The 25,327-nt window shown below is 46.7% G+C and overlaps 1 protein-coding gene across 7 annotated transcripts in view; it reads left to right on the forward strand.

The window, feature by feature from the left end:
* Positions 1 to 306: 306 nt before the first annotated feature.
* The window catches only part of LEF1 (lymphoid enhancer binding factor 1), a 71,279-nt gene continuing 46,258 nt past the window's right edge, over positions 307 to 25,327 (forward strand). Inside the window, exons 1-4 of one of the 7 annotated variants that reach the window (XM_068187426.1) lie at positions 307 to 425; positions 938 to 1,166; positions 1,988 to 2,051; positions 3,512 to 3,645. In XM_068187426.1, coding sequence (XP_068043527.1) covers positions 957 to 1,166; positions 1,988 to 2,051; positions 3,512 to 3,645 — 408 coding nt within the window. In that variant the 5' untranslated portion in view covers positions 307 to 425; positions 938 to 956. Of the gene's footprint in view, positions 426 to 501; positions 593 to 934; positions 1,167 to 1,987; positions 2,052 to 3,511; positions 3,646 to 25,327 lie in introns of those variants that run through there. The other 6 variants (XM_068187428.1, XM_068187430.1, XM_068187424.1 and 3 more) reach the window with 6 other exon arrangements.

Genomic DNA, 25,327 nt, shown 5'->3' on the forward strand with positions numbered 1-25,327 from the left:
CGGCCCGGACACGGTGGTGTCAGTCACGGCGGCGGTCCCTTTCATCTCCGCCGCCCCCGCCCCGCCCCGCCCCGACGGCGGAGGGAGAGAGGGCGGGAGCGATGCTGAAGTTACGCTGCCGCCACCGCCCCGCGCCCCACCGCCGCCCCCCGTGGGGCGCCGCGCCCGCCGGCTGCGGCAGGAGGCCCCGCGCCGGGCGCTGAGCGCGGAGGCGGCCGGGGGCGCCGTGCCGGCAACTTTTTCCCCTGCCCGCGGGCGCGGAGGGAAGCGGGGCGGGGGGGTCACCTCCACGCCCGCTTCATCCCTCCCCTCCTGCCCTCCCTCCCGGGGCTGTTTCTTCCTCGGCCCCCCGCCCCCCGCCCGTCGCGGTGCCGCCGAGCCCAGCCGTGCCCGGAGCCGCGAACGAAGCGGCGGACAAAGGCCCGGTGGGTGCGAGGCACGGGCAGCGCCGGCCCCTTCCCCCGGGACGCCCCCTCCCCTTGCCCGCCTCCCCCCAGCCATTTTAACTCGGTCCCGCCGGGGTGGTGGCAACTTCACTCGGAGGCGAAACGCGGGCGGGCGCCGCTCCCCTCCGCGTCTCCTCGCCCCCGGGGTGAGCCCGGGTCCCGGGGGGGTGGAGGGGGGTCGGGTCTCCTGGGGGGCGGTCCCTGGCGTGGTCGGGACACGGGCGGGCGTATTCCGACCTATTCCGGCCGTGCGGCGCGTCGGGGCGAGGGTCCCCGGGACGTCGGTGTCGTGCGGAAGACGGGGTACCTCGGCCCCGAGGGGGCGGGTGGACAAGCGGGGGTCTCCGGCTGCCGAGAGCAACCCCGAGGAGTTCACGGGATTTTTCCTTCTTCTCTCCTCCTTCTCCTCCTCTCTCCTCCTCCTCCGCCCTCCTCCTCCCCCCGCTGCTCCGCCCGCTCCCCTTCCCGCGGCGGGCCGGCGGCCGCAGCAGACGCCGCGCTGCCGTGAGGATGCCGCAGCTGCCGGGGGCCGGGGGCGGCGGGGGGGACCCGGAGCTCTGCGCCACCGACGAGATGATCCCCTTCAAGGACGAGGGGGACCCCCAGAAAGAGAAGATCTTTGCCGAGATCAGCCACCCCGAGGAGGAGGGCGACCTGGCCGACATCAAGTCCTCCCTCGTCAACGAGTCCGAGATCGCCCCCGGCGCCAACGGGCACGAGGTGCGCGGCCGCGGGGGCTCCGCGGGGCAGCGCGGACGGAGGGGGCGCGGGATGCCTGCGGGCTCCGGCCGCCGCCGCGGGGAGGGAGCTTCGGCGGGGCACCAGGGAAAAATTTCCCATAGGAAAAGAAATCATTCCACCCCAAATCCTGTCTTCAGAGGTGCGCCGGGCAGAGCCCGTTCCGCGCTTCGGCCCGGGACGAGAAAGTTGAGTTCCCCGACGGTGCGGTGGTATTAGACCTCAAGCAGCCATGAAATTTCCTCAGTAAAATCAGCGGGGTCGGAGCGTTAGCTGTAAACTCTTTAAGGGATTTGCATAAAACTGTTTGGGAAGAAATTCCCGACTCTAAAATAACTTCAGGGCGAGCGGGGAACCTGCCTTTTTAAAAAATTGGTTTAATTTTCTTTCTTTTTTTTTTTTTTTTTTAATTTTCTTTCTTTTTTTTTTCCTGAAGGTCTGCTAAGGAGGGCAACCTGATTTTCATTATTATTTTTGGTATTTTTACCAAGAGCGTTTTGACCGCCAGAGCGCCAAATATTTTCCAGAAATGAACCACTTTCATTAAATGCAGGGTGCTTCTGCTAGAAATGCTTTGCAAAGCCCTGTTGTTATTCACGTTGTCATAAAACAATAGTTTACACAAACGTTTCTGGTACAGTTGCCTTCCAAGCTACTTAAGAGGAAAAAGAAAGATGTTAATCTTGTGCTCTGAAATCCTCTCTTCCTTCAAGAAACTGTAGCAGTGTGTTTGACAAACGAGCATCCATACAATGACTTTTCTTCTTTTTCTTCTTTTCTGATGGTGGATTCCTTGTGGTCAGGTTTCCAGGCAGACTCAAGCACAGGATTCCTACCATGATAAAGGCAGAGAACACCCCGAGGAAGGTGAGACTCGCACAGTCCCTTCTTGCAACGTTGTCCCTCTGTGATCTGCCACACAGTCCTCAAACTGGAACTTAGTTTCTTTTGGAAAAGATAAATTTAATATCTTTTGTGGGAGAGGGATGCCAGAGTGCTTTCAAAGCACATTTAAAAAGGAGATGAACATGCAGCGTGTTTATCTTGAGTGACCAAATGGTATTCCAGTTGTTTAGAAACTGATAAGTAGGCCAAATGGATCTTCACTGAAGAAGTAACTATTTTTAGTATATCACCTTAAATACATCTATCTCTTCACTCATACAGTGTACAGTTGTGTTCAGAAACCCTCTGCTTTTCCCCATAGCCAAAGTCTATCACTTAAATCTTCTTCAAATCTAAGTATGAGCAGATCTCCTGCATTTTTTAATGTATCAAATGGCTAATTTCGATTGAGGAGGACAGAGGAAGTAGCAGTTTATCAAATATCATTTACGAAGCTGGACACGCATGCAAAGAATTTGTGCTGTGAAGGGTGGGAGATTATGTTTAAAATTAATTGCTTATCATCACAAACTAAACCAGATTATAAATTCCATATAAAGACAGACATAGTTCAGTCCTGGTGCTTTCCAGGACTCTGTGGCCATCTTCCTCCAAATCGTAATTAAGCAGCCTAAAAGCAATGATGTCCATGCTCATAGCATTTGGGTAGTGAGGGGGAGGTGTTCAACTCTGGGTAGTTTTCAGCTCTGCGTCTTCTTTAAACCTCACTTTCAAGTAGTAGCCTTGTCAGTGGGCATGTAGGTGGGAGACCTGTTCGCTCTATTTGCAGGATCTGGACCCAAACACTCTTTTTTCCTATCAAATAGCCTCCCTCACTGGGGTTCCCTCTTGACTGTAGTACCATGTGTGCTTAACAGCCTCCCTCCCAAATTGTTAGGATCTCCTTCCAAGCCACCCCCTGCCCTTTAATTGTTCCCAATGAGCATAGTCAGAATGAATTATTTGCTGCACACCCAGTCTCAGCAAGAGAAGGAAATTATTATATCTAGTTATCACAGCCTTGTCCTCCCTTTCCTAACAATGATGTTGGAAACCCATACTGGCAATAATTCTGAATTGACAAATCCTAGAGGCATGTATAAAATTGGGGAAAACTGCTACTTGAGAAATGTGATGTCATTGCTGATGTGTCTGCTTTGATTTCAATGAGTACTAGCAAAATTATTTCTTTTGGAGTTATTCTGTATTTTAAACATAAACTTCTCACCAAGAATACTCACTCCTTTAAGAATTTGCTCTTCCTAAAAAAAAAGTTTTTACAAATTGCTTTCTATCATTTTCTGTCAGCAGTAATTTCCATGAGTAAGGAAACATTTGCATGCAGAACATTTTTTATATATGCACAGTACCTGTTTGAGTGCTCTAACTCATGAGAAATGCATATGTGGGGAATAATGTAATCATTGTTTCATCTTCCATAGGAAAGCATCCAGACAATGGCTTATACAGCAAGGGACCATCATACTCTGGTTATTCTGGGTATATCATGATGCCAAATATGAATAACGACCCATACATGCCTAATGGATCTCTGTCGCCACCCATCCCCAGAACAGTGAGTTATCTCTTCCAAAGGCTGCTTTTGGCAAGCTGGGTTTCCTCCTGTTTGGTCTGCAGAGCCTGTTTACAACGGGGTCTTTTGGGTAGCTTCAGTGACGACAAAGTTTGAGCTTCTGCTGTTCAGAGCCTCTGTCCAGTGGAGTTTGAGAGCTCTTAGAGGTGTTGGTCGTGATCATAGTGGAAAAGCTGAGATTAATGTCTGTGGACAGGGCTGGGGGCTTTGTGGGGGGAGCTCTGGTTTACTACTGTAGGATAATGTATGGCAGAATGATGTAAATGCTGTCTTTGTAGTGACTGGGACAGATGTGAATTTTCTGGCTTTAACTCTTCGTTTGTTGAGGAAAATCAAGGGCTGGAAGCAGAACTGCTAAAGTTACATGACAGTAAGATGAGAAGATTGGAGGTTTTTTTTTTTTTTTGCTTCAGATGTGGCATTGCTCTTTGCTGATTGATATTTATTTCCACCATCAGTTGGTCTGCGTGAAGGCTTTATCTATCTGACAGCATTGCTTTGAAACATACTCTGTATCTTTAGCCAGAAATTGTGAAATGGTCGTTTAGGAATTAATATCAACCATGATGCAGTAGTTACAGCTTTCCCTTACATTGTGGCGAGCACTGATTCTTCCAGGTTGGTCTGTCTGTTTCCATTGGTGTAGATTCATGTTTAATGGATTTTAATGTACTTTTAATTCTGGATAGTCAATTCCCATTTATTTTTGTAAGCCTCTTGGTATACATATAGAGCAATGGAGAGGCATTGTTAAAATGAGCTGTGGAAATTATATTAGTAGAACCTGAGTGGAGCGGGAAGCAATTTGCTTGTAGGCATCATGCTGGAAAAATGCCGCTGCCGTTGTGCGTGCTGTGAGAGGAGGAGTTGGATGCTGTTACTTCCCTCTGATAAAGCAGTTTTCCCTCTTACTGGCTCTTAGATTTTTTTTTTCTTGGAGGTGTCTGTCATAGCATTGTTTTGCTCTCTGATGTTCTTGGTTTTTATTCAGGACTGTAGCATTTGACTTCCAAAACAAAAAGAAGGGGCCTGATCTGTACTGGTAATTTGACAGCATCGAAACGTGTTAAATTAGTGTATATTTGGAGTCAGAATGACAGGGTGCTTTGGCACTGTAAAACACATGGATCTGCATTTGAAAGATGCAAAAACTCATGCAATATATTGTTTTCTATAGCTGTGGGGGGGTTTTGTGTATAAATTCCAGTTCAGAGGCCTACAGCCATTTAGGGTGAAGCATGATGATCACAGTCTGTTGATATTTGTCGTTGTAAACGTTGTTCTACATAAAACTTCCTTTTGGATGTATCATAGGGAAAAGCATACAGCTTTTCAAGAGGGCATCAAGACTCAAACCTGCCCTTTGGAGGGCTAGGACACTTCAGACTTTATTATTTACCCCCTCTTTGCCTTGTTACCTTCCTAAGAAAGTCCTGAGTGCTGGTGCATGTCTTAGAACAACAAAATCCAATTTAATTATTCACTGAGGATTTTCTCCATATATGCTTGCTGTGGGGCTGCCACTTATTACAGATCTGGCATCAATGCCCTTAGAATATCATCTTGCAGAGGCTCTTGAGGAACTGCCCTTTGTGGGTGTGGTGGCGGGGAGGAATGGGGGGGGAAATGCGTCTTGTTTTTAATTGTAAAGCTGCCTGCTGAACATCTGAGGGGCTAATTTAGTTCAGTGCTGCTCTTGCATGTTACAGGAGCGCCACTATTTCATTAAAATAGTGCTGTTGCAGGGCTGCAATGTTGACATAAGCCCGGAGTTCTTTCAGTTTAACCAAAAGCCTACACGCTTGAGTTATTAAATAATTTTTTTTTGTTTAATTGAACTGTAATCTTTGCTAGGCTCGTTGCTGACAGTTGGGTTTTAATGCGTGCGAGATCAAAACGCGGCATCAGGAGGTGACACGCTGGCTCTCCCCGCGGCTTTCCACGGCTCCGGCGCCGCGCCGCGCTCACCTCCGTGGGGTCCCAGCGCTGCCCTCCCGGTTTGCTCTGCCTCCCCTTTCCAGGGCAACCGGCCGGGGCTGGGGGCGAGGAGCAGCTGAGATCAGCAAGCACTGGAGGCAGAGTCTCCCCTGGGGAGTCAGTCCTCCCCAGCCATTTGTGCCTGGTGTGTACCTGCGCCCTGCTATTTGCATGACAAAGACACTTCTTGTTGATGCATCTGTTGCCTGGAGGTGTTAGCCAGGATTAAAAAGGCGCCCTGGGGCGCTGAATCTTTTTTTTCCACCTTGGAAGGACCTGCTGACTGCAAACTGCCCCGGGGATGCACCCCTGGGGAACGGCATCCAGACACAGGGCAAGGACCATCTATGAGAAGGGAGAGCAAAGCTTTCCTGGAAAGGAAAAAAAAGTTACTTTCATCACCATATGTAGAGGGGGGAAAAACAAAGCCTTTCCATTTTTTAAAAAAGGTGAATGCTTTAAAAGCTTGCTTTGTAAAATTAAAAGTACAAATCTATAGTCAGACCCAACTTGCCTAATAAACCATAATAATAATAAAAAAGGAAGTCTAATTTCAGCTTTTGGAAGGGAGAGGGTGTTTGAGAAGGGTTCAAAATCTTCCAAAATCTGCTGTTGTTAGAGAGGTCTTGTCTTCCCCATTCTCCTCCTCTTTTTTTTTTTTTTTTTTTATGTTCTTATTTTACTGGCAACTGATTTGCTATTTCCAAGTTGCATTAGTAGGAGCAGGAGAGTGTTAATTGCAAGTTCAGGTAGGAGCCTCCTGCCACAGCATGTGTACTTATCAGATAGGTGGGTGAGTGGAGAAGCGGAGCAGTGGGTTCGGGTGGCTGCAGGAGAAGTGGCAGGTGATGGTGCCAAACCGCAGTAACACCTGGCGAATGTGCATCCTGTGCGCTCGAGATATCTCTTGGTGGTTTCTGAGCGTTGCGGGGGTACTGAAGATGGGAGACGGAGACAGCTGTTTGTTTTCTAACGTGTGGGGCTTTTTCCTTTGGTTAACAAAACTAGTTTTGGGGTGGCAAAGCTTTCTTGACTGTTTGATGGGAATGTGGGAACAGAGGAGGTGACTGAAGAAAGATCATTTTTCCATGTTGTAAATTCATCCAGAAGATAATTTTGGATCTAATTCTTATTCCCCATGAATTAAACTTCCTATGGAAAGATAGGGGATTTCTGCAGCCTACCTTTTGTCTGTTCTTACGTGTTCTTGGAGTCTGGGTTTCTTCCTGGCTTAACTGCCACTCTGTAGCAGCTGGATGTGTTAAATAGGTTGGAGGATACAATGTATAAACATTTTATGGCAACTTGCACAATGGAACATATCTGAAAATGACAAGGAATTCTTCCAAGAGAGTTGGATTGCTAGGAACAACGCAGGACTTGCCCAAAGTTTGGGTATTCCCTGTGTGTTTCTGCATGGCAGGGGTTGCTACAGTAAGGGGTATGGAGTTGGTTCTCATCTTGAGCAGCTGATGTCCCAGGAGATTCAGAGGATAATATGGGCAGAAGGAAGGATGAGCATAGAAATAGCAAAAATGAGTGGCTGTGGAGCCTCAGTGAGAGGGTTTTGTTTCCCTAGCTATATCATCTGTTCCTCTGAAAGTGGGCTGATTCTCTTGCTTGTGGGGAAATTTTGGAAGGGGAATGTATGGGAGCTGCAGAAGGACACAAACCTGATTTTTCATTGTATTGTCTTTTCCTGAGGATTTGCTTCTTCTCACTATGCAGTTTAGGGAATTGCTGGGAGCTGTGGCCAGCTGAAACCTCCCTGGCCCAATATGAAATAGGCTTTCATAGTGCAGAAGTTGTGGCTCAGCTCCTGCTCCCATATCACCCACCAGAAACCTTTGCTCTGATTCCCAAGTTGACATTGGAGCAGGATGCTCTGGAGCTTTAGGCAGCTGTGGTCCTGTCACAGATGTCTCTCTTCCCTCCACAACCCCAGGCCCATGCCTGAGGAAATGGGCAGCTGAGGGGCTCCACAAGCCAGAGCTGCTTATCCAACACCGAAGCTCTGCAGCTTCACCCCGCACAGTGCACGGCTTCGCAGTGCAGCTGAATGATGCCGATTAACTCCTTAAATAACTTTGCAATCAAGCACAGAGGAGCACAAAGCTTCCTGGCTGCATGTAAGCAGAACTTGATGGAATGTATTAGCATTTGCCCAGGGAGGAATTTTAGCACTATTTTCTGAGGATCTCAGTGAGTCTTGCCAAATGGCAGCATGTCATTGCTACAAACGTGTCTCTCAGCTGCTCTGACTCAAGCAATCATGGCTGATCAGTCTAAGTTAGTCAGAGTCAGGCCACTGTGAAACATAAACCCAAGCCGTGAATGGTCATGGGATGAGTTTTGGGGGTGTTTTCTTTCTCCCACTTAATAAGATGAATCCTCCATTTGGAAAAGGGGGCAGAAGAAGCTACCACACTGGCTCTAGGATGTCCTTGTCTGAATTTTGGTCTGGTTGCTCCGGATCAGAGCTCCAGGCAGAGTCTTAGGTATACAGTTCATTGTTACTGTCATCTTTGGCACATACTGGTGAAGAGAACACCTTTTCAGCTTTTGCTGCCTCCTCCTTGTCACATTGATGCAATTATCAAATCTGTGTAATTGTGAATAGGCAAGAGAAAACAAAATGTTCTCCTGATGTGTCAGTGCAGAGGCAGCAATTGTGTGTGTGTGGCTTGAGCAGAGGCATTATCAAAAACCCCACCCATTGCAAATCATCAAAGTTGGAGCTTTTGTATAGCAATGTGTGTGTGTTTATGTTCTAAATATCCCTCTTTTTCTAAACATCTAGGAGCTGATTCAATATAAACTTTAAATGGTAGAGCTACTGCTTACTTTTTAAAGTGGTTTAAGCAAAATGTCATTCCTGTCTCTTTTCCAACTTAATCCCAGCCCAGAAAAAATGTTAATAAGAATAGCTTGTTATGGGCTGCAAGTGCCAAGGAGGATATGGCTCAAGAAGAAAGCCTGAAGCTCCACAGGTTCAGGCATCAAAAGAGGAAAAGGCTTTTTCCAGATAGTTGCAGTGCTGCATGCCTGCAGGCATTGAAAAGCCTGGGTACCGCAGGCCTGGTTTCTCTTGAGTACTTAACTTCTGTTTATAGTTAGTGAAAATGCCTCCTGATATGGGAAGGAAATAACCCACACAAAAGCATTTTACTGCTGCTTAATATTTCTGAAGTCCTATCAGAGGCATGTGCTTTTTTTTTTTTTTTGCTAGTAGTAAAGCACCATGTCTCTCAAGAAGACAAAGAGACAAACATGGAAGAATCCCTTTTAATACGGACACAGAACATTTTGCGGCGGCGTGATGTCTGTGTGTGTCCTGCTGTGATCCCCTGTGCTGCTTGCACGTGGATGGACAGTGATCCAGTGTCTGTCTGGTTCTAGGGAAACACTGCTGGGAGCCAGGCAGTCTGTCCTTGACCTGCTTGAGTCAGGTTGTCTTCAGCTTGTGTCCTCCCTGTTGATGGTCCACATGGACCATCATGTGCTGTGATGGTCCAGCTGTGCAGATATGGCTCCCATTTACCCCTAACTGCCTTGTCCAGGATAGCACACATTTCTCTCCGAGCTGGTTTTGGTTGAAAGACATGTTTGGGGTGAGGACAGTTCTCATCTGGCTGTTGGGTTTGGTCCCTTTCTGCAGGACACTGGCATGCTGCTCCTGCCCAGGCACTCAGGGATTAGGGTCTCTGTTGCTCCGGCCCTTCGTAAGCATTAGAGTCACTTAAGAAAATTGCACTCAGAATAACTTAATCTAGCAACCCAGTGGCTTTTATTTGAGACTTGCATCTTGTGGATATGTTTATTTAGTTTGGGATTCCCACTTCAAAGGAATCTGTCCTCTCAGCAAGAAAGTGATTGAGCACTTAAATAAAAATGTATTCATTGAATCTTTGGGATTGAGCTAAAAGTGCAATAGGGAGTTAACATGTGCACCAACTGTGCTAATCAGTCAGGGATCGCCTGCTCTCCTAAAAGGGAAGGAAAGGGGCCTGAAATGCCTGAGGAATAATGACTGGCCTTCTGAGGCTTCTGGTGGTGGTGTTGCTTGCTGGGGCTTCAGATGGAGGATGAAGGAACTAGAATATCTTTGCCTGTGATCTTCAAAGTTACCAAATCCCTTGTGTAGAAGGGCATTTTCATGGAGCTGAAAGGTCGACTCAATGATTGTTTATTTTCTTTAAATGGCTGTGGTTATAGGTAAGATTGAGGCATAAAATCAATGAGATGAGCTTAGTCAGCAAAAATTACAAGTGTAAAGTTACAGGGCTTCGATTGAATATTTATAAAATGGGCAGCTCAACTTAAAAAGTAAGTGTAGTGCTGTCACCAGCTGTAACACATAAACCAGAGAATTGCTTTGGCTAGGAGTTATTAAGCAAGCCAGAGAGCAGTTAATTCCCAAAAGCATCTGTCTATCCAAGCACTTTCAGTACTCCAGCCTGTACTTCAAACAGTGCCGCACGAGTCAGCGGGCAGGTCTGCTTCACCCAGACCAGGGCAGGGGAAGGAGTCCCTTGGGAGCATGGGACTTCCTGCAAGTGTTTGCCAAGGAGCAGGGTACGTGGACATGTGCTCGTGGTACGAGGCAGCCCTAGTAATGCTGCTTTGCCAAAGAGCAGCAGAAAGCTGCTTGTGGGACCCTCTTTTCCTTTTCCTTTTCCTTTTCCTTTTCCTTTTCCTTTTCCTTTTCCTTTTCCTTTTCCTTTTCCTTTTCCTTTTCCTTTTCCTTTTCCTTTTCCTTTTCCTTTTTCTTTTTTTCTTTTTTTTCTTTTCTTTCTTTCCCCTCCTTGCTTTCTGAGCAGGGAAGCTTTTAAATAGTTTGAAACAGGCTGGTGTTGCACATCCAGCACAGTGCCAGGCTCTGCACAGATCCAGCAGCCCTGCTCTGAGAAACCTGGAGATTGTGTGAGCTGCAATGAACCTCACAGTGTCAGCACAAGGAGTGAGATTGCACAGAATTGGAAGGCATGATGCTGAAATCCTGTGGATACTGATGACAGCTCAGCTTCATCTTAGCTGATTTGAATGGAGGTGTGTATGGGTTGCAGTCATTATCCAAAGAAAACTAGTCTGAAAATTGTTTGAGTCATCACGTATGTTCAAAAAAACAGGGATCATTGGATTTTTCTTGGGCAGTTTTCTTGGCTCAGAGGTAGAGATCGATGAACTTTAAAATGCTATCCCTATAGGCTCTGTATTTCTGAGTAGGCATCCTAGTGACACTGGCTGCTCAGAGCTCTCTCTCTGTAACTGGTCACTTATCTATGCTGTAAGGCTCTATTTCTTCAATTTTCTGCCTTTTTCTGTGTTTCAAAACTGTCTCAGAGGTTTATCTTTGTGACCGTCTGTTGTCTCTCCACAGTTCTGGCGTATCTTTTTTGCCTTGATCTTTCTTCATCCCTATCAAGTCTTGCATTGGCAAGCTTTGTCTAGCATTAAAAAAGTACAATGTGGAGGTGACGATTAAAGGTGTCAACACTTGTCAAACACAGACCACAGTCTGGGAGAAGGCCTTTTGCCTGCCGATGTGCAGACAAGCTGTGTCCAGCAATGCAAATATGTTTACTCTGTTTAAATGCCACAATCCAGTGATTTGTTGGTTTCTCCTTTCTGAAGTTTGAGTGGTGCTGTATTGAGTTCAGGAAGCTGCAGTTATGAGTGGTCATTGTGTTTTTCCTTGCTCTTTATTTTGCTCCCTGCCAGTCCTGTATTTCCTTCATTGCAGTTTTGTATCATTCCCTTGTGCCCTCACAGCGAGCAAGGTTCTTGCCACCAACCCATGTTCTGTCCCATGCTGCAAAATTCCATTGTACATCTTGTCAATTAGTTTTTACAGGCTGGCTTCATTCTCACATCTGTGCCTTCTCCTCAATTTAGGCTTTGTGGTGGCTTTGTTCCATCGTTGTGGTCTGATTAGCAGCACTTCTGTATCTTAAACTGAAGAAACACTTGTGTACAGAAAAGTTGAGGTGAAGCCAGAGAATAGCTGGGCTTGACCCAGTGTAGGGATCCCTCCAAACTGGGGGAGGCTGATTTCTCCCCTGAACCTCTGCATGTGAATTAGGCCCTGCCAAGTGTAAAAACTGTCCTTGTACTCACATGCAGGTCCTCCTTTTTCAAACACAAACGTACATGCAGGTTCAGCCTCTCGGGGAGCTTTTGGGAGTGGGGCGGGAGCTCACAGGTGAGCGAGGGTCAGCTGTGGGAGCCCAGGGTGATGGGGCAGGCCCAGGTCCCCTCCAGCCTGCTGGAGATCAACACATGAAGGAGCAGTGAGCTCACCCAGCTGGCACTGGGAGAGCCAGTGAGGATCTTGAGGAAATAAGCCCTACATCGAACATACTGGAATACATTTTTGAAAACTCAAGTAATTAAAATAGTTTACCCCCTTAGAATGCCCCTTGTTTGGCTGCCCTCTGACAGTAGCATGCTGGGCCTGTATTTTGGTCTGGTTTTTACTGCTCAATTACCTCCTGCACACAACTGAAATTCAACTTGAAAAAATAAGTTGCAAATGAACGTGCTGGATTTGGAAAAATTGTTACTCAAAGGCTTCTCTCTTGCACTTTATTTTGTGTCTTAAATACTCTTGCTATAGGAAGAAAAGCTGTGCTGGATTTGAAGGAAAAAGGCAATAAAACTTTAAAAAGCTTAGCTCTTAAGTGTGTGGATTTTTCAGGTTTTGTTGAGACTTTTTTTTTCCTATCTCAGTTATTTTGAGGATATTTCTAAGATAATAGTGCAGCGATCCTCTTTTAGATGTAAATCTTCAGAAGGAGGGATTGGAATAGGAGAACCGCAAGAAAATGCTAATTTATTAGGTGACTCCCCAGACAGTTTGACAGCAATGTTGCAAACACTTTTTTTTTATAACTGGCAAATATAATCTTCTTATCAGAGTGACCTGTGAGAGGATGACTTCATACTTTGTAATAAGGAAATATTAAGAGACTGTAGAAGAGCTGGTCAAAACACTGTCTTGAAACATTTTTTAGTTCAAGGGGGCTTCCAAAACAACTTACGTAGGGATCTTTCCCTCTTTCTTTGACACTTTAAATCCTTCCTTTTATTGCTTTTTCTTTCCAAGGATATGTGTGTAAGTGAGAATAATGCAGTCTAATGGGGCAGAACAATAAATGTTCAGTCGGGAAATGTGGTTGAATCAAAGCAAGTTCAGAAACCCTTGTGTTTGGGGCACAGACAGACTTCCTAGGAGAAGGAGAACTCAGCGGTGGGTTTGTGAAGCTTGTCTTCCAGGACTCCAAGTAAATACAGTCAGATAGTTAAACAGTGTGCTTACTGCACAAAAATGCCCTTTTCCATTAAATTAATCTCTCTGGCCAACATCTAGTGGACAAATTATTTTTTCAGGTTCAGTCAGCAGAAGAGCCTACAGGTGGATGTTTCATTTTTCTTCTGGAGGTGGCATGTCACAGCCCAGGAGCTCATAGCTGATGTTGGCCTTTCTTGTATTACCTGCACTTCCTCTCTCTCTTCTGCTGGGTTCTCCCAGGAGGGGTTGGCTGGTTAAGCCAGTAGCTGAGATTTGGTCCTAGGAGGTTAAGCCAGAACTGGCAGAGCTGCCTGTGGTAACATAAGTGCTACTGGTAAGTTATAGCTGTTTCGGGGCTGGAGGAAAAGTTTGTGCCTGTGCAATTAAGCATGAAATAGGTAAATTCTCTGTATAATTGTCCATCCTGGAGTGTAGCATGAGGACATGACCCATGGAAATTGTGGTGCATCAGTGGCTGCTGGCAGATTCCTGGGAAATATCCCTGGTGCCCACGCTGGCACCGGGGTTATGTGTGTGTTTGTGTGTGTGGATGTCCTCTGCTTCTCCCCACTTCATTCCCAAAAGCAAAGGCACAGTCTAGGAGGAGACTTCTGCAAATGAGGACCCAAAAGAGCAACATTTGTTCGGAGTCGTAGAGTAAGGAGTTGGCAGAGATGGAAATAAATTCCGTATTTCCTGAGTTCACTTTGGGAATTAACCTGAAAGACAGCTCACTTCTAAGCATATGTTTCTTAGGTTGGTTTTGGTTTCAGATTTTTTAATGAAAGCAAATTAGAAGTCTGAGAAAGTAAAAACTGAGATGTGTGTGGTGGAGAGAGGAAAAATAAGAGGATTGAGGCAGTGCAGATAGGAAGAAAGTTTGTGTCAGTGCCGGCTGTGGCTGTGTTTCATACCTAGCCTTTGAATGAAGGACCAAACAATCTACTGAAGTTTCTAAATAAAAGCAAGAAGGGGCCTAAGAAAATTAGCCCAAAAAAGGTTTTGTCAAAAAACAGACTTTGTGTTTTCTTATTTTCCCTCCCTGCCATACAATAGCACCCATATCTTCCCGCTTGGTTGTCTGTTTGCTCTCTCCCCTGCAGGGGAGCAGGCTCTTTGCCCTCAGCATCATTATTTTCATCTCCCACTTTTGTCTCCCTCCCTGTCAGAAGTTCAGTGCAAACACAATTAGATAACGAGCACGGTGTGCTCCCTCTCCTGGGAACCTGCCATTGATTCACAGCTCTTGCACACAATGTGCTGGGAATGACCAGCCAGGGTTTCTATGTCATCTGCCTTGGCACCAGCCTGGTGGGACTTCTCTTGTTTACTGTAGGGATGGGAAGACCTCAGAGAAGCTTTTTGGGATGGCATCTCAGCAGCAGTGGCATCTGTCTTCCTCTTCCAGCTGTGGCGGGGCACTTGTCAAGGTCTCATTGCTGTCTGTGCCCTGTGCCTTGGCAGCCTCTGGTGGGAAGAATGGTTTGCAAGGAGGTGCTGGGTCATTTGCAGCTGGAAGCTTTAAACTTTTTCCTGGGCATCTTGAAATATCTTCTATTTTAATACACTACAGGCAGGCTGTGTTCACTGGAGCACAGCTCTCAGCTTCCTATCTGTGCTTCTTAAGCGGTGTGCCCTGGTGCCATTGCCCTGCCAGGGTTAGCCAGGTCATCTGTGGCATTTTCTTTTGTTTCTTCACACCTCTGTAGCTACAGCTGATACGCTGTGGCCACAGCTGGTGGCTGCATGGTCCCCAGCACCACAGCCACACTTAAAACCCAGTTTGTTGTGGTCCTGCAGGTAGTCACCTTGAAGGGATTTCAGTTCCTGATTTCAGGAGCTGGTGAGGTTGGTTGTCAGGGTCGCTGGCTCTCTCATCCAAAGGATCCTGCATGAGGAGAAGCTGTGCCTCTGCTTGGGTATGGAATGCTGTCTGTACAGGTTATGGAGTGGGCTGCACGGGGTGAAAACCTGGCAGAGAGCCTTCAGGTGCCTCTTTTGGGCGAAATAGTGTTTCTTGAATTTCACTGAATAGCTACCAAATAGGAGCAAGCTTTTGAGAAAAAGTATCAAGTAGCAAGTGAATCCTCTGTAAACGAACACAAGGGTCCCCGGAAGGGAAAAATTAGCAGTAATTACAGTAAAACATACTTTTTCATCATAGTAATGGTTTCATGTTGAAAGGTAGGGTTGCAGTATCATGTAAAAGTTATTTTTCTGCTGTTTCTTCATAGTGGCGAGTGTTTTGGAGACCTTTGCAACGCTATGCATGTTACTTGCTCAGTTTTTGGAGGCTGGCATTCTTTTCCAGACACTTAAGACTCCTTGTGGGATAGGCAGAAGTTGGTTTAGGTGTCCTGCAGATAATGGCAGCAGATCCCTCTGTTTACAGTGATGGCTTCAGCTCCCTGTATCTTGCCACTCTTTCCTCTGTGCTGCTTTACAAGCATCCCTCTGCTTATCAGAATGAACACCAGAGCCACAAAGAATTAGTCCTGATTTTAAAAAGCAGACTGTGCAGAGGAAGCAGGAAATTTGTTGGGGATGGCAGGAGAGTAGAGGGAGGAAAAACTCCAAAACCTTGGATTACAACAGAAAAGACTTCTGTCTTGATACTAAAAAAATTATAAGCTTTTACATTTTGGAAAAGAGCTTGCTACGTTTGACTCTAATTTCAGCCTCAGTATGGTTAGTGTGTTAAGGAACAGTCAAAGTGAAAATGAGACTGATTCCCAGCCTTGAAATGACAGGGACATAAGCTCTGTGTCCATAGGGAGGGAGGCCAGATCCCTTTGCTATTGTCTTTGAGTTGGGGTTTTAATGACTACAGGGAGGAAAGGAGTGTTAGTACAGCAGAACAAAAACGATACAGCTAAGAGGAAATTATTTTTATTGCTAATACATGGGTGCTCGTAATGTTTAATTCTTTACAGCTTATGCTTTATTTGCACATTCTTCCTTCCTCAGCACTCTGCACACTGTAGCAGCAGGACCATATTTCAAAATTACTGCTCTTAAAGGCTCCTATTCAGTGGTTTTACCATGAATAAAAATATTTGTCAGAGTTGCCCAGGTGCTCAGACTGGGCAGCACACGCACACAGAGTGGTTCAGCTGCTGTGCCCTCCTGGGCTCTTGCTTTTTACATCCTCCTTATCCTCCTTCCTTTCTGCGGATAGTTTTTTAAAGTTTCCTGGAAATATTTTTTCAGGATAATGTAGATGTATGTTTAATTAAAATTCAGGACAGTCTTTTCTTGATAGAAATTTACTTTTGTTTTCACCAGCAAAGCCAGATGAGGAGAGAGAAGTAGTGTGGGAGCATTTGATGGCCCTGAAAACCATATTGTGGCAAGAGTAGTTTTATTGCAGCCCAAGAATTGTCTGTATGACTGGAGAAGAGGAAGGTTTAAATAAAGCTTTGCAGTATTTTATACTTTTAGGTCATTATTTATCTTTTTAGATAATTAATGGAGATTTAGTGTTTGCCATGTGCTGTGTGTCTGGTTTAAGGTAAGTGAACTACCGTCAGTTTGCTACAAGGAGCTGCCGAGGGGAGACAACAGCCTGGGCATCTGCATTATTTTCCCTTGCATCAGGTGCTAAAAGTCACTAAACGTACTGTGAGTCACAATATTTTTTCCCAATTTGACTCACTTGCCCAATCGTATTTTTACTTCAGCCTTTAGGCTTGAAAAAGCATGTGCATAATCAGTTCATTTTGTGTGGTCTAGGCTATAAAAATGCCCCCTCTGTTCTTTCCATATGAAAAACGTGTTTTTAATTTTGGGGAACTTATATAATTTTCTGTGCTTTCTTTTGTATCTCAGATTAAAAACAAATGCTCCCTTCCCCTAACTTTGCATGTTCCAATTATGGAGTTGTGAAAATAAGTCATCCTTCAGCTTTTGTTACTTTAAAACAGCTATCGGTGATGTCAGAGTCAATACTAAAAGCATTAAGAATGCTGGCAGAATGTAATGCAGCTGCAATCCAACATGATGTTGGAAATGGGGTTGAGAGCATAAAGGCTTTCCATATTCCCAGGGCGCACAACTGCTCGCGGCCTTGGCTTTGATCTCTTCAAAGGCTGCTGCCTCCTCCTAGATGGAGAGACTTGGCTGCCACTCGCTCGCATTGAAAAAAGGCAGAGGTCTCTATTCAGGCAGAAATCAATCACTGTGCAGAAACAATTATGTGTAATTCAACCATCATGAAAACAGGGTGAGATTATGGGTTTGTTACCTGAGTGACTGCGTGGAGATGGGGAGCAGCGGACGCGGGAGTCCTGCTGACATGCCACATCTTGATGACAATTATAGACACATGAATGATGTGGCGGGTGGGGGCGGCAAGATGACAAATGCTGGTCACGCTGTCCAGCAGAGCAGAAAATGAGGTTACAATTGGGAGATAATGTTTGCATATGTAACCATATTTCAGCAAGCTGGGCAACTTTAGGGAATAGCAGAGACTGGCGATCGTAAACAAAGTGTGTGTGTGCCATGACCATCGGCTTTCCACGATACAGAAATGTGCATGTGCAGTGAGAAACCTGTGTGCCACGTCCTGAGGAGCTGCTTGTTTAAAACAGCCCAGAGGCATTTTTGGGGCTGGGGGGAGGGAAGAATTGCCTGGGAAAATGAGAAATCTCCAGAGTTTGGCCCTCAGAAGGCAAAGGAAGCAAGCAAAAATCCGTCTCCATCCCTCCATGTCTTGGGACGGGTGGTATTAACATGGCAATGAGCGATGGCTGTTTACCAGCAGCGCTGAGGAGCGCATCTCTGGCTCCTGCCTTCCCCTCCCAGCGGGGATTTTCGCTGGCCTCATGGCAGCACATCTCTGAGCGAGAGCATTTTTTCATTTGCATGGTAACATTTTGGCTGCAATAGGCTGTTGGTAGTGTGACGTGATGCTCAAAATATCTTCTGATGTATAATGGCCTCCTTTAATTAGGAACTTTTTTTTTCTTCCCCTGAGTGGTAAGCAATAGCTGTCCGTCTTTAAAAAGGGAACTGGCATGTGCAGTATCTGCCACGAGAATATTTATTTAAAGCATTATTGCTTATAAAGTCTCAAAATAGTTTTCCTCCCCAAAAGGCAAAATAAAACACAGATGACTGATTATAAAATGGTATCCCTGCTCACTTTGGTACACAGGATGAGCTTTACCTTTTATACTGCTCGGGCTTAGACATCAGAGGCGCAAGAAGCTGCTTTGAGTTACAGATCTTCAAACAATAAGTCAAAACAAAAAATCAATCCCTCCAGTCCCTGGGTGCAGTTAGCTAAAGATAAAAGAGAAAAATAAAGTTATGCTAAAGCAGATAGAGGAAAGGAACAGATATGCCAAGGAAACACAGAGGACAAGTGCAGAGTTGAAGTGGGCCTAGTGTGAGCCAACATCAATGAATTTTTATCTTATCAAAAAGTTTTAGGGTTGCCAATTCTTTTCAAACTGGATCCACTCTGCTCCAGGGCTGCCTGAAGCGTTGTCTTCAATAAAAATTGCTTCTCCCTACCCCCCGCATACCTCCCTCTCACACCTAAATGTAATCACATGCAGGGATTAGGCTGCACCTCACTCAAGGTATGAAACTTTACTGCAGACTTCAACAGTAAATCAAGGACTCTGATAATCTCTTGTTATTACCAATATGAGCTGAGATTTCTTTTTAAGTATTTGGTGAAAGATGTATAATTTAAAAAAAGTAAAACTGTTTTCTTCTGGGGTTATTCCCCCCCCCCCCCCCGCCTCCCAATAAATTTAAATTACAAAGGAATTTCTAAAATAGGGGTTTTTTTAATTGATTTGAGTTCTTTAACATTTTTTCTTAGTTCTTTCATGGAAATTTCAATGTCAGTTAACTGCCTTTATTGAATTAAGTATGTGCCTTAAGCCTTAACCTATAAAGAGGAAAGCATTGCACCTCAGTGTTGTGATATACAACCTAAATCCCTCTGTGTATCTCTTCAGGACTGACATCTCAGGGGTCTAGCCAAGCCAAAAAAGTCTTTTTTGAAAAGAGGTCTGTTGGCTTTGACCTTTTTCTGTTTCTGTTGATCTTTTGGGGTGTTTATAATAGGGGTGAGCGCATGTTTGTGTACTGTTGGGAGGAGCTCGAAGTGTCTCTCGGCATCCCTGGATCAGGACAGCTGGTGCTGGTACCTGGCCATGGGCACATAAGAGGCAGACAGGAGATGATAATAGCTACAGAAAACATATCTATCCGGCGAAAAGTGAATAATTGACCTAGGTTGTACATTGCCTTCAAAAATATCTGGAATGAATGGATTGTCAAAGGATTTTGGGAAGTCTTGTTGATGCACAACTTCAGTTCAGTAGCTGGTGTCTCAGGGCCTGTTTCCCTATCTACAGTGTGGCATAATATCCATTTCAGAGGTGGGGCAACAGGGCAGAAGAGGAAGAATAAAGGGTTCAAGGTATGCAGATTAAAGAATGCTAAGGCAAGGCTACTGATATTAGGTCTTGCTCTTCAGTGAGAATTTGAGGGGGCGATTTCAGACAGCTGCCTGTTAAACTGGAGCTGGGTCTTCTCACTTCAGGCTGTTGAACTGCTGCCTTCGCTGCTTTGAGAAAACGGAAAGCACTCTTTTCTATGTGAACAGTTGCATGAGCTGCTACAGAGGTGTTTATGGGATTGTGAACTGAATGGGAAAAGGGTTACTGAGTATAGATGTTACTGTGAAATGGTATGGAATACATGGCCCATGCTATAAAAAAATATGGTATCTCTGGTCTCTTGTTTCAATAAGGTGGAAGTTACTGTAGGTAACTACTTAGAATGAATGTTCAGCCAGTTATTGCCTTAAAAAAAAAACACATAAAAATCTGCAGCTAGATAATTATTCCCATTCATCTCTGGGTAGATTACATCCTAAAGATAATATTTTTTTAATTGCTTTCATAGTTCTCCTTATGGTTGTCTTCTTTGAAGTGAGGAGCAGTGTGGCATGATACAACGGCAGCGGCTGCACAAGGAGCTGAACTGAATTTGAAGGCTGCCCAGCTACAGCTCGGTGTTGCGGACCTGCTTTTGTCCTTTACCAGTTTTGATTTCCTTCAGTTTAGCAGTAGGTGAAGCCTTGTCATCAGTAACTGTCAGCCTCTTAAAAGAAAAATTTTATGTTTTTGGAGGCAAAAATGGGCTTGATACTCACAATGCTTGGTATGGGATATAATGCCTGCTGACTTGTATGTAATTTTGCAAAAGCCAGTGTGAAGACCAGTGGTCCTTGGAATGGCTGATACAGAGCAGAGATCTGCAAAATAATAATCCTGCCCAAAGGAGGAGGATATACGAGGCCTGTGGAGAATTGTGATCTTTTGTGTCCTTCCTGAAGAATGCTATGCGCAAGCTGCAAAGAGTGTTGGTTTGAGTCAGGATGAACTAGGAGACTTACAGGGCTTAAGCAGCCCACTCCAAAATGGAAAGTGCCTTAGTTTGAACTTATGGAACATATTTTGGTTTTTTGTGTGTTTATTTGAAGGATTTGTTGAATGAAAGCAAAGTTTGGAGGAGAGGTGAATGGGAACTGCAATGCTCTGCCTGGTCCCTCTGCCCCTCCTGCCCTAGGAAAGCAAGCTTGTACCTAGTTGCTTTGGGAAGTATCAGCCATCTCCCTTTCCCATTTCAAATATTTTGATTGAAGTATCGAAGACAAATGTGTTGATTGGACCTGGTTCCTCTCACTGTGAGGCTTTTCTTTCTTTGTCTTTTGATCTGGCCTAGCTGAGCATCACAGCAATAGCAGCTAATTGACTTAGCCTGTGTCAACTGACTGCAGCACAGAGACTCGGCTGTTTCAGCTCTCCCAGTACAGCACGCAGGGAATAAACCCAGTAGCTAAATGCTGTGTCAGGCTGGGATGGAGCCTGGGCTAAATGCAGAGCAAGGGCATGGCGTGGAGGTGTGTGCTGAGGACCCAGGAGCCCCTGGGAAACCTGTGGGATGGCGGGGCAGGCATGCTTTCTCAAAGCTGGCCTACTTGGCCTCTGAAGTAAACACTAATTTGCGGTCTCTTCGTAGGGAGGGAGCAGTCTAATAATGCTGGGATAACTTTCTTGCCAGCAACGCTTGTTGTTCAGGGCAGCCTTTAACTTCATCTAATTGGGACATTCAGGTTTCAACAGTCGGCCTGCAAAAGCGGCAGACAACTTGAAGGTGCCAGGTGATTTGCTAGATGCCCACGATGAGAGACACATCGCTGGGTCCTCTGAAGGGCGACACCGGCTCATTGGCACCAGCAGATACTTCTGGTAGAGAGGGGGACGGAGCTCTCCTTCAATGGCAGCAGGAGCATCAGCGGGTGCGCGGGGAAAGGCTCACAGACGTGAAGCTGGACGTGGCTGCGGGAGCGAGGAGTGACCAGCCGGACCTGCTGGGCACACTTCTGCCCCGGGACATCTCTGGCAGCAAGGAGTGCTCCACAGACACCGGCTCAAAGGTCTGCCCTATTAAGTTCTGTCCCAGTGGAGCCGAGCCTTAAATAACAGGCAGATGTTTGCAGAGCGTGTATTATGGAAATCAGACCAGTCATAACTTGACTGCTCTAAAATAATGCACGTCTCTTCTAAAGAGTGTCGGCTTAGTTTTTTTTGGCTCGAGGCAGAGACAAATTTGTGTGCGCAAGGCAGTGGCCTGTGTGGGGCGGCCGGGGGCCAAGCTGGGCCATTCCCATCCCTCGGGGCACTCGAGCTGTCCCAGGGCGGCACCGACCTGGCAGCACAGCCCCTGCTCCCGCGGGAGGGTTTCGCTCCTTCCTGCTCCTCCTGGCTATTGCCAGTCCCTGCCCCGAGAGAGCTGGGGGCGCCGTGGCAATTAGGAGGTTGCCGAGGCAATTAGGAGGTTGTCGGTGTGGCCCCGCAGCTGCTGATTTGCATGTCTGCCTACATCGGGCAACTTCCATGTTCATCCACATTCCTCCCCAGGGCTGCCAGCACGTGGCTGTCTCTCAGGAGCTCCTTCCCACGCCCTGGCAGGTGCTATCCAGCATGTGACCTGTCCCCGGAGCTGCTGGGTTCAGCTTGGTGGGGTGGCTCAGCAGCACGCAGCAGGTTGGAGACCTGTGGCTGCCTTTCAGAGTTCCTCCTCCTGGAAAGTAGTTGTGGGCAGTGCTGCTTTGTCGTCAGCACTTGCACAGAGTCACCTGCAGGAGTAATTCAGTGTTAAAACTAAGCCTTAGTCTTGTTGGAAACTTTTTTTTTTTACATTTCCCGTCTTTCCAAGACGTGAGCTGGTCACATTGCCCTCGAGCAGGTGTTGGTGCCGAGGGAGGAAGGCTGTCTCCTGCTCTCCCTTGGCAGCCTCATCAGCTGGACCTGGAAAAGTATTGAATTAGCTTCATTATGCCACTGATTTGAAGTCATTACTGGTGTAAGCCGATGCAGTTCCATTATTGTTGATGGGATTGGGACTCTTCATGTCACAGGTGAATTGGACTCAATTAACCAAAGCTGTGGTCTTAATTAGAAGCTTGGCTTTCAGTGGCTCCTCCTGGGCCCTGGAGGTGGGACACCCCCTGCCACATCTTGCTGCCCCACAGGACTCAGAGAGTCAAGGGGAGAAGGTGCCACTTTTTCCCATGCAGCATCTGCATGGACCATGCAGTATCCTTTCTTGTGTTGCACATCCCTTCAGCTTTGCTCTGTGGGAGAGGAAACCCAGCACAAAATGTGGAAAGTGCAAACCTGCCCCTTTGGGCTTGCCAGTGCAGACACTGGTGCCTGTGTCGCATCAGCTCTGGATCTGTCCCCATAGCCTAAGTAGTCCAGCCAGGGAATGAGAGTTTTGCCCTTTACTTAGAGACAGTTAGTCAAGGGTTTTGTCAGATACTTGGCTTGACAGACAAAGTGGGAGGTTTTGTGTTTTCACTAGCTGACAAGTTTTCAGTGGCCATGCCTGGCTCTCCTGGCACCTGAATGAAGCAACATATCCGTAAGCACTTTATGAAAAACCTGATGCTCATTATTGCACTTAGAAAAACCCCAGCACAGGGAAGGAATCATCCATTTGTGGGACTGGCCAGCAGCACAGCTCCCAGGGAGGTCCAGGGTCCTACATCCCACTTGGCCTCTGTGGAGCACGAACCTCTACCCAGTGACCTTGCAAATGGCTTCATGCACCCTGTCTTCACCTTTCCAAAGGAAAAGGTGGCTCTCGTGAGGCACACTCATGCTGGGGTGCCAGCACGTGCTGCTGCAGCAGGGCTGGAATGCAGGACCATCCCAGGGGCATGCCTGGCTGCCTTCCCTCTGCTGCTGGAGGGAGCGACAGCCTTTTTTTGAAAGCATGCACCCTCCTGCTAAATATAGCATCAGTGCAGGCTCTATTTTTAGTGTGAGTTTTAAGTGCCTTTTTGAGCAGAAGCCCTGCAGGATTTCAGCAACAGACCCCACATCTGGGTGTCCCAGGGGTTTCTGTCCTTTCCCAGTGAGGAAGGATGTGCTAGGGATGGAGAGCTCATGTGGTGCACATCAGTGGCCCCGTGTGCCACATGCTCACCCGGCTGACTGCTGCAGAACAGGCAGTGTAGCGGCTGATTGCTGCCTCCTGCTCAGGAAGAGCTCCTTCCTCTACCTGGCTGCTGGGTTGTTTTGTCCTTTCTCTTCCCTCCCAAAGCTGGTAGGAGCATAGTAGCCACTTGGAAACCTCTCCTCCAAGCTCAGGTGTGGCTGTGGTTGGCCAGCCTGCCCTAGAATTAAAAGGGACTGAGCTGCAAGGATGAATATTGGTTTAACCTGAAGCCTCATGTAAATCCCTTTCAGACCAGTCTCCCCATTCAAAGTTAGGATTTGGTACTGGTTGCTGTTGCACCCTGTCTGATGTCTAGCTGTGGACTGGCACTCCCTCTAGATAGCGAGGAGCGGGTGAGAAGAGGAAAGCCTGAGCAGTGGGAGAAGGCTCAGCTCACTGTGGTTTAGGCTTATTGTGAACTATATTGATGTAAGTACTCTCTCATCTGGTTGTACTGCAGGTGGCAGCTTTCCTTGGGCTAAGCAGGAGTTTGAACCCACAAGCAGCCTTGGGGGACTACCCCTCTCTGCTCCGCAGCTGTTATGAACGGCTGCCTTTTCTGGTAGCCATCCAGAAGGACTCAGTGGTTCCCTAACAAGTGGCTGGAAGATACATGAGGGGAGACCCATGCTTAGCACCTCTGAGTTTGTGATGTGCAAAGTATGCTTGTAGCTGCACATACTTTCAGCGCTGCTCTGCATGTGGCCTGTGCCAGGGGGAGGCAGGGGAGAGAAAGGTGCTGCTATTTTTGTTCCAGTGGTGGTTTATGATGGTTGTTTCATTGCCTAGATAGCTTACAGTGGGTGGCATTCACATCAGACACTACCCCACACCTGAAAAACAGAAAACAAACAAAAGCTGAGATAAGCGGTGCTTTAAGGAAGATCAAAAAGTTGCCTGCATGTTTCTTCTTCTTTGGTAAACCTACAGTACTACTAACAGATCAAATACAGATTTAGGTGTGTATTCATGGGGCCTTGGTGGGCTCCATTCTTCCCCTCTAAAATGGCAAATGAGTGATATTACTGAGAGGATATGACAAGTTTGGTATGAATCATCCCATCAACACAGGAAAGAAGTATTCTCTGAAAAGATTATTTTTGACTTGAAGTAGATGGTCAAACATGGCCTCAGAAGTTGCAGGGACAGTGCAGTGTATGGTGGGGGACAGTAAAATGGCTATGTTTCAGACTATAACCACATGAAACACACTTCTAGTTACTTTATCTCCCTAACAAACTTGCAGTGGTGCGCAGGGTACTTTGTGAGCCTGTTTTATTCTAATTTCAGCTAGGCTGTGCTGGAGCAGCCCTTGCTGGTGCTCAGCATCCACCTCTGTGTATTTCCAGGCGTGTTACCTCAGACGGGTTGAACCCCGCTGGCCGAATGAAAAGCGTAGTAGCATTGCTGAGCTGTGCTCTCCTGCTAAAGGTTTATGTGCATCTTCATTTCACTTGAATAACTTGCATATGTAGGGGCTACTCTCTGCTGCTATTGCTATGCCAGAAGTCAGCCTCTAAACTTAGCCCTGAGCCAAGACATCTTCCCCCAAAGATGCACAGCGTTTCTTTTCACCGTCACTGCTGACAGGAGGGGGTTATATAATTCAGAGTTCCTCTTTCAGTGCTCTACAGTGCCTGTACTTGAGTTTTACCCTCTCATTCCATGTGTGGTGACCCTCCTGCTGCAGCAGGGGGAGCGGTGCCAGGCTGTGCCAGTGTAGGCAGCAGTGGGGCGGCCAGTGCCTGGCATGCACGGCTGCAGGAGCTGCCACTGGTGTTTCAGAGGGCACAGAGCCGACTCTTCTCCGATCTAAGCAAAATCCTGTGCCAGCTGGGCGATGGGGAGAGATTAATGACA

Source organism: Anomalospiza imberbis, chromosome 4 (assembly GCF_031753505.1).
Source record: "Anomalospiza imberbis isolate Cuckoo-Finch-1a 21T00152 chromosome 4, ASM3175350v1, whole genome shotgun sequence".
Taxonomy (NCBI): domain Eukaryota; kingdom Metazoa; phylum Chordata; class Aves; order Passeriformes; family Viduidae; genus Anomalospiza; species Anomalospiza imberbis.